The sequence below is a fragment of the Euphorbia lathyris genome, chromosome 7 (genome assembly GCF_963576675.1).
Source record: "Euphorbia lathyris chromosome 7, ddEupLath1.1, whole genome shotgun sequence".
In the NCBI taxonomy this organism is placed as follows: domain Eukaryota; kingdom Viridiplantae; phylum Streptophyta; class Magnoliopsida; order Malpighiales; family Euphorbiaceae; genus Euphorbia; species Euphorbia lathyris.
In genome coordinates, this window is record NC_088916.1 from 23,643,358 (window position 1) to 23,653,258 (window position 9,901).

Below are 9,901 nucleotides of genomic sequence, written 5' to 3' on the forward strand. Positions count from 1 at the left end.
ACCATTAGTAGAAATTGGTGTGGCCGATAATACAATATAGTAATTGAAAGTTTGCACCACTTTGGTTGAAAAGCTGCCAACTGCCTCCAAAACCCGCCACGTTTCTTTTCATGGGTTGGCCTTTCCCTTTTACGTGTCACCCATTCTCTTACCTTCCCCCCTACTTAAATACCCCCTTCCCCTTCTTTCCCTATCCCCTCCACACTCCATCTTTCTCTTTCTCTTTTTCATTCAAATCTTCTCTCAGGCATTTTATCAAACACCTCTCCTACTATTCTTTCTTTTCCTTTTTAATAATGCCGATCTTCGATGGGGACGCCCTGGACGGCTCAGATCAACCCACTGATTTCTCTCGAGATTCACGTTTCCATCTCCCTTCTTCACTCTTGTCTTCTTCCTATCCTATTACTCTCAAGGTATGTATGGATAGATAATTAATTGCATTCTTTTCTCTTTTCTTCAGACTCCGAGTTGACTCAGTTTGACTCCTGCTTTGACTTTTCCTTTTTTTAATTAATAATCCCCAATTTTCATGCAGTTCATCGACGTCTGCTATAGGGTGAAGTTTGAGGAGACGAGCAAATCCAAAGGGAAAGGAGGTAACATCAGAGGAATATTAGGCCACAAAGCAACTCAATCTTCGATTCAAGAACGTACGATCTTGAATGGAATAACCGGAATGGTTTCTCCGGGAGAAATCCTGGCGATTCTAGGTCCGTCAGGGAGTGGAAAATCGACTCTGTTAAACACACTTGCCGGTAGACTCCAAGGAAATGGACTCACCGGAAGCGTATTAGCCAACAACAAAAAACTCAACAAACAAACATTAAAACGCACCGGTTTTGTATCTCAAGACGACATACTTTACCCGCACCTCACCGTCCGTGAAACTCTCGTATTCTGTTCTCTACTCCGCTTACCCACCTCCTTATCTAAGAACGAGAAAACATCGGTAGCTGAGTCAGTGATGAACGAGTTGGGATTAACGAAATGCGAGAATACAATAATAGGGAACAGCTTTATACGTGGGATATCGGGTGGAGAAAGGAAGCGAGTTAGTATAGCTCATGAAATGTTGATTAACCCTAGTTTATTAATCCTTGATGAACCGACGTCGGGTTTGGACTCAACGGCGGCGTATCGGCTTGTTATGACTTTGGGATCGCTGGCGCAGAAAGGGAAGACGGTGGTTACGTCCATGCATCAACCGTCGAGCCGAGTTTATCAAATGTTTGACTCAGTGTTGGTTTTAAGTGAGGGGAAGTGTTTGTATTTTGGGAAAGGAAGTGAAGCTATGAGTTATTTTGAATCAGTTGGTTACTCGCCGTCTTTTCCCATGAATCCTGCTGATTTTCTGCTTGATCTCGCTAATGGTACGTACATCTTTTTTTTTGTCTACATTTAATTATTTGCTGAGTAGTTGTTGAGTTGACTCGTTAACTGTTTACTTTGGTCCATGAAGTTAGGATTTTGCTAAAAATAAAAAGAATTAAATTGGAGTTATATATATCTATCTATATGCTTCTCCATACTTGTTAAATTTAGGATGAAAGTGAATATATAGTATAAAATAGAGAATAGTATGATCTGGTCTGGGGCATGTACAAAAAGTAAAACAGGGTACAGTGACCCACTTGGGGGCATTAAATAATAAGCTGCCATACACTGTTAGCTGTAGAATTGAACTTTAATTATGTCTCATGGATTGTGACTTACCATTCTTAGACTCTGCGCTACTTCTCTATTGTTTCTTTTAACAAAAAATTTAGATAAGTAGGCCTACCCAACCCGAAAACCACTTGTTTCGATAAGAATTTAAAGTGAAATTTACGGAATCGAAATGAAACCGAATTTACAGGAATGTAGTAAAATCTGTGAAATAGAATAATGGTAACGAGTTTGTAGATATGGGAAGGGAAAAGTAGTGTTTTTTTTGTTGGTTTCTTTTCTTTTGCTTTCGGCGAAGTAGACACCACCACTCATAGTCTCCGATGTTTTTGGTTGCGTCTAGTTTTCTCCTCCGATGTTTCATTATTCACCTATCTAATTTTTAAATGTGCTATTTCCCCACGCGCTTATGTTGGGCGTGCCTTATTATCCCCTCAATTTGACTTTTGAAACCACCGCAAAATTAGACAATTTTTTCAGAAGTGCAGTAGTAAGTTTAGGCGCGTGTATATTTAATTTGAAGAGGTGGGTGTGACTAGGGGTGCACGTGGTCGGTTAACCAGTCCATTAAGATTTATTCGGTCGGTTAACCATTTCATCGGTTTTTTAAATATGCTAACCATACACTAGTCCATTAAATTCGGTTAACCACTAATCGGTTAACCAATTATTCGGTCGGTTAACCTTTTATTTCGGTTTCTAACCATTAGTAAAAAATAATAAAAGAATTGAAATGAAAGTTTAGTGCCAAATAAAATTAACTAAAGTATTATAAAGTCTCTAACATTCACTACTAATGAAATCAAAGTTTAATGTTTCAAAATAGCTCATAAATTTTCATCAATTTAAATACTTAGGCATTTGAAGATAAGAAATGCAAATAAATATAATTAGTTAATACAAAGAATATGATAGTGATTTTTTTAGTATGTAGGACAGTGATTAATTTAATGGAACTGAGAAGAGACTTTGGTAAAATTATATATTAGTATTCATATATTTGGGTTATTGTTATTGAAATTATTTACCCCAATTAATTTAGGGAAGTTGTCTCTCGGGTTGGAATAAAAAAAAAAAAATTGATACTTGAAGGGTGAGTTATAATAAAAAGAGTAGGGACACAAGTAGAATTTTCTATTTCAAAACACTAAAACTTCAAATAATAAAAGATCAATGATTAGCTATAAAAAGCTTACAATTGATAATTTGTAACTTAGTTTTTTTTTATATAAAATTGTGTAACTTAGTTAGTATAACTAAAATAACATAATAATAAATTGATAATTGAGGAATTGCATAATATAATTGGTGAAGTGGAGTTGATTAATATTATTAATATAATTGATGAAACTATATATTATATTTTTTATATATTTAATTGAATTCGGTCGGTTTCGGTTAACCGCGGTTTTTGGAACATAAAAACCGTAACCGTAACCATTAACCACTATTTTTAAAATTAAAAACCGTACACTAGTCCATCGGTTTCGGTTAACCTTATTTTCGGTTCGGTTTCGGTTTGGTTTTTCGGTTTTTCGGTTTTCCGGATTATTGTGTGCACCCCTAGATGTGACTTGGGTGTCCATAAATCAGAGAGATGACTTTCTTGTAGATGTAGACACTTATTATTAGAGATAAATATCAAATTTGGGAAAATAGATAAATCTCAATATTTTTAGAAAATAGTAGTTTAGATTTTAGGTACAAAATAATAAAATTCAATGTCAATTCCAACTTTATAGAACTCACATTAGACATTAGTGTCGTTAACTACTTTACACCTAAGTCTCATATCATATTTCCATACGATCCACATGGTATGACATAGCTTAAAAAAACATGTGACTTCTTTCAAAACACTTCCTTGAAAAAACGTGCAATTCTTTTTGGGAATGAAAGAAGATGAGAGTAGAGGGTTTGATCTCGATTTGAGAAGGATAGAGATGGAAATTGTATTTTGGAAAGAAGTTTTTAGAATTAAAGAAGTCATGAACTTTGTATGTTTTTTTTTTGGGGGGTTTCTTGCACGTAGATTAGATCAGAAGTATAACATGACATTTAGGTATGAAGATGTTAACGGTAGAATTATTTGATATCTCAATTTCTATTAGTGAGATAATTGTGTCAGTCAATAAACGTTGAATTTAAAATTATGTTATTTTATATATGAATATTAAATTTATTCTCTCTTAAAACTGTTTGGTTACCTTATTTCTTGGTAGATTTAAAATGTAGACTTTTGGATGTTTAGGTAGAATAAATTAGAGGTTGTGATTGATTTTATAAGGTGTTAGGGGAATATATGCAAATGGTTTTTTCCAAATTTTGGGGCCATGAATTTGATACATGGGACCCAATCTATATAGGACCCTTACAAAACAAACATATATAGTACAGGAGTATGGAAGGTGGACCCTTCCCATCACATCCTATAACATAATAATGAACCTACAAATCAAACCCCTTTAGATTGTGATGCTCTCACTACTCAACAATCAATTACATCAAACTTCTTAATTTTGTGTTACATTTTGTTGACAATGTATGGGAAACCCATGAACACCTTTTTACATTAGAGAAGCTCCAACCTTTTACTATCAGAGATCGGTTCGTTCAAAATTCAGTTCGATTAAAATTTCGATCAAAATTTCGAAACATTAACTAGTGGCTCCAAATTTTTAGATCTCTCAAGCTTGAGCCGAATCCAAATTTTGAGTTCTGTTTCACCCATAGTTATTAAAGGCGCACTAAGGCGCAAGGGGGGTCATGGGGCCTTGGCGCAACGCGCAACTTAAGGCGCGCGCCCGAGCGACTCGAGGCGCACCAAAAAAAATCATAAATTTATAATACTAGTCACAAATAGTCAAATACCAACAATAAAACCATAAAATGCATGAGTTAAGTTCTAGTTAACTACTAAGACATAATGTCTGCTGCGATGTGTAGTAAAAACTTTCGATCTTTGTCTGGCTCTGTTTTTTTTTTATTTTCTGAACTTAAAAAACCCTAAAATACCCTAACCCTAAAACACCCTCAAAACCCTAAAATATCCTCAACCCTAAAATACCTTAAATTATCCTAAGATAGCCAAGGCGCGCGCCTTACTGACCAAGGCGCTAAGGCTGGAGCCTTAGCTCAGGCGTGCCTGGTTTCACCCATTTTCAATTGAGTTTATCCAAACTCAGTTTCAATTAGCTCAGCTCGTTAACATCTCTATTTAGTGGCGGAGGCAGTTGAATGTTTCTGCTCCGACGAAACCATAAGTAGGGTGTTGCAGCTCTTCTCTTCGACCTTCTCCCTCCTCTATTCCTCCCTCCCTTCTTGTGAACCTTTCTTTCTTTCTTTTTTATCTTTTTTTTTTTTTCAATCCTACTTCTTCCTCTGTGTACCGCTCTGTCGTCATTGAAGTCCGCTCCTCTCTCACATGAACTAAAATTAGTCTCTCCTAATTTCAAATCATGGTTCCACCACTACCCCTACCTATAAAAATCTTTTACATTGCTCCTACTTTGTCTTTCATACCTTGTTGGCTTCACATGGTAGTGATTTTTTTTTTTTATATATTAAACCTTACTTCCTCTAATCCAAAATTAGTTTGATTTTGAATTCAATATCTAAGATATGTATTGAACAAACCTTAATTAATTTTGTATCCAATTAGTAAAATCCACTTAAATCCTCCAATCCAATTAGTTTGATTTTGAATTCAAATATCTAAGATACATATTGAACAAACCTTAATTAATCTTGTATCCAATTAGTAGAATCCACTTAAATTTCTTAATTTTGTTTAATCTTCTACTATTTGCTCCAATAAAGGAGACAACTTTGTCACTATATGAACACATAAATAAAATCCATCAATAGCTCTAGAAAATTAAGAAGAAGACGTATTATTCCTCTACATCTTGTATTATTGCCATTAATTATTTGGTTAGGATGGATATTATTATTGGTGGGGGTATGGTATATGTCACTAAACACAAATTCTATACTTAATTAAATGCATATATAGGCTAATTAAGTGCACTTTGACTAGATGTTTTCATACCTTCTTTGTTTAGGTTATGCCTAAATATCCCAATAAAAGATTGTGATTCTTCTAATTCTAATTCATGACGACATTGATCACGTTTGAAACCATATGTTTTTACTAGTTAATTTTATAAGATATGAGCACTTGAAAAGTATTGCATCATATAAATTGTCACACTTGATAATTAATTAGTGTTATTAGCTTAATTAACTATATAATTAATTGTTAGATAAGTGGCTAGCCAAGGAAAAGATTTCAATCTTTCTTTTTTAATTAGATAAAGGTTGAGATATTTGAGTGGAGAATCACAACATTGTTATTGGACAAATTTTTGAAAAAAATAGTCCCACAAAATTTCTTTTTACGTAAAGCTATAAACCATATCTTTTATTGTCTTTTATAAAAATAAATGTGGTTCAATTGTAGTTTCTTTTTAAATTTTTTTTCTACTTTTTATTTTTATTTTTCTTAAAGTGAGTCTCATCTCATCCTTATCCAAACTTTTATTTAACTTACGTGGCATTCATTCTTTTATTGATATAAACACATAATTTCATCTTAATTTGTGCTTCCAAATAAAAGAATAAGCAAACAAATTTTAGATGTACCTATTAATGGATTAGTCAACTTAATGTTGTTGGGTTATTAATTAATATCACAATTTGATGATTAATCTCTTGATTTTTAGATTTATGGGCCATAATTGTGTTTACCAAATTGATTAGACTGCTTAACCTTGATCATTTAAAAAAACGGAAAATTAATAGACTTTTTCTTCCACTCAATAATACATTCTTAACATTCATTGTCAAAATTTCTCTTCATTTGTCATCAATCAATAATTAGAGGACTTGTTGAGAAATTATAGTTATATAATAATCTTGGTTTTTGACTAGCCACTGGTGACGGTTGAATATTAGATAGTGCCCAATTTCTTTGATCCTTAGCTATGCCACTTGGTTCTAATAGTGTTTTTCCTATTCATCCATATCTTTTCATGTTTTTGCATCTTTAAAACAATCTAATATATCACGCATCTAAACTTATCAATTTTATACTCTTTACTCACGTGGCATATGACGTGTTTAGATAAAAGTTTGATTTTGAAATGTCATGTCACCTTTAAAATCTGTCAAATCAATAAATAAGATAGTCGAATATTCAAAATTGATAAATTTAGGTATATGCATGATAGGTTTCTAACTATAAATTTAGAGTTTCAAACTGTAAATAACAGAGATGGTAATTTCGTGACACATGACAAGTTTAGGTGTGCGAGTATAATTTCTTTGATCGTAATGAAACCAGTTGCTGCTATAATTTATTTGATACTCTGATTTAAAACTCGTTAGATAACTTTTAGGTGAATTTTCATCCAATTAAAATTTTAAATTTTTGTGTGTGTACACTAAAACTCAAAATCTCAAAATCGCTAACTTAATCTACTTGAATTGGTACGAATAGTGATTTTCCTATTCATACATGATCTTTACATGTGTTTTGCAGCATAAAGAACTAGTCTTTCTCTCTGTCTCTAGCACTTTTGAATGTACTATATGAGTGGAAAAAGCAACCCATATGAAGAGTTACACTTGGCATAAATCTGGCATTAGCATTTTCTAAAATTTGATCCACATTTAGTCATCAAACCTTATTCTTCCCCACTTTCCACTCTTTAGACAGCCTTTTCCAAATCTTGAACTTGGTATTTCCAGAAGTTTAACACGTGTTGGGTCACTTTACATTTTCCACAAGGAATTTTTATTTTTCTTCCCCCTTAAAAAGTTGCAAAAGTGCATTTTATTTTCCTGTAAAAGAAACACTATAATATATTTGACATTAATTAAAAAATACAGAAAGAAATGAAAGTGGTGCCCAAAACCTAATTAATTGATAAATAGCATAGCACCAACAATATTAGTGGACTCCCACCTTACCACAAACACTGGTCAGCTTTTGTTATTCATTACTTAATTCATTTCTTAATCTATGTGCGTTTCCTACTAATTCTAATTCTAATTTAATTTTGTTTTATCATATACTATAATTTTTTATTCAATTGACGGTCCAATGGTCTGCACGTTACACAAGAGGGGTTTTATTTTTATTTTTCTTGCAATTTAATTGCATAACGTTTCTTTAATTTAGTGATATTTTTTAAGATATTTAAGTATGATGTATGATTTTTTATCCTTGGTTTGATTACTATGCTAATGTATTATATTATTCTATTCTTAAATAGTTGATTAATTATAATTAAAGCTCTTAGTCCCTACCTGTAAAATCATCTAATTAAAGTTCATTATTCCATGCTTCTATGTCCCTAATAGCACATTAGAATCATTTTTTTGTTCTGGCAATGATGCATGAACTTTCATTTGGTTTCCAGCTGCTCAAATTTTATTCTTGATTAAATAAAAATGTGCACAATAATTTTAATCTAGATGTTAGCTTTAATGCTGTTTTTTAATTTTAAATATAATATTTTGGGTATCACTAACATTTAGGAAATTAGCTTTAAGATGCCCTCAACCTTTCACTATGTCTAGGGACTATTCAACCAAAAAGATTTTTTTTTTCCCCCAAAAATTTAAGTTCAATTTGAATAAGTTCTGTTTATTATATGAAATGTTAAGAAATGATTGTTAACGATTTTGATTGATTAAATGCAGGTGTGTGTCACGCAGATGGCGTAAGCGAAAGAGATAAGCCGAACGTAAAGCAAACTCTAGCTGCTTCATACAACAACTTATTAGGTCCAAGAGTGAAAGCTCTATGTATGGAAACGACCATAACTCCAGCAAAAGACAGAGTTGTAATCGAAAGCCATTCTTCGAAACGAACCAGATGTTGTGGCAATGCAATTAGTCTAGCCGTATGGTTCAACCAATTCAGCATTCTTCTTCGAAGAAGCCTCAAAGAACGAAAGCACGAGTCATTCAACACGCTTCGAGTCTTCCAAGTAGTCACAGCTGCATTACTAGCTGGCTTAATGTGGTGGCATTCTGATTACCGGGACATTCAGGACCGATTAGGCCTATTCTTTTTCATGTCAATCTTTTGGGGAGTTTTCCCTTCTTTTAACTCTGTTTTCGCCTTCCCGCAAGAGCGAGCTATCTTTATGAAGGAAAAGGCGTCCGGCATGTACACACTCTCTTCGTATTTCATGTCGCGGATAGTAGGAGATTTGCCAATGGAGCTCATTCTCCCCACTATTTTTCTCACGGTGACATATTGGATGGCGGGATTAAAACCCGATTTAGTTGCATTTCTCTTGACTCTGTTGGTTCTGCTCGGGTACGTGCTGGTCTCCCAAGGGCTCGGTCTTTTTCTAGGCGCGGCAATCATGGATGCAAAACAAGCTTCAACTATAGTGACAGTGACAATGTTAGCATTTGTTCTAACAGGCGGATATTACGTGCATAAGGTACCGTCTTGTATGGCTTGGATTAAGTATATTTCAAGTACATTTTACAGCTATAAGCTGCTGATTAGCGTCCAATACGGCGAAGGGAAGGAGCTTTGGTCGTTGTTGGGTTGCACGCCGGGTGTCCACGGGCACGAGAAAGCGAGTTGCAAGTTTATTGAAGAGGATGTAGGGCAAATTAACCCTGGAGTTTGTATCGGCATTCTTGTGTTCATGTTTTTTGGGTATCGTTTATTAGCTTACCTCGCACTAAGGCGCACTAAAGGTTGAGAGTTTGACAAAAGTTTCTTCTTTTATTTTATTGATAAATGTTAGGGCCTCTAACTGTAATTCTTCAAATCAAGATATGAATTTTACTTCATGGTTAGGTTGTTGTAAAGTTAACACTCTGCAGCAACTAAAATGTAAATGATGAAGCTGAGTTCTTATTAAATGCTAATATTTCAGTTCAAAATCTATTGTATTACTAATCCTCAAAAATTCAAACTATCGTTATAATTTGATTGATTTTACTATATCGGAAGGAAATTTCATGCTAACCGGGTGGGTGCACAATGAATGATGATTAGGACATATACTAATAATCTTTCACCTACATTAGTCTTGACTATGTGTGAGTCTAATTCTTTTAGATCTAATATGAGACTTATATTGGATCTGTGATATTATTTTTAGAGGCAATCCTTTTAATTTGACATCCCCTTGTTCGACTATATCCCGAATAAGATGGAATCTTCCGAGTATGTGTTTGGTCTTTTTGTGTGTCCAAG

General features: G+C 33.8%; 1 protein-coding gene across 1 annotated transcript; it reads left to right on the plus strand.

Annotated features, from left to right (window-relative positions):
• Positions 1 to 201: 201 nt before the first annotated feature.
• LOC136200849 (ABC transporter G family member 25) lies at positions 202 to 9,585 on the plus strand. Its single transcript, XM_065991326.1, has 3 exons — positions 202 to 416; positions 539 to 1,373; positions 8,377 to 9,585. The coding sequence occupies exons 1-3, from the start codon at positions 297 to 299 to the stop codon at positions 9,399 to 9,401; spliced, it is 1,980 nt and encodes a 659-aa protein (XP_065847398.1). The 5' UTR covers positions 202 to 296; the 3' UTR covers positions 9,402 to 9,585.
• Positions 9,586 to 9,901: the final 316 nt, after the last annotated feature.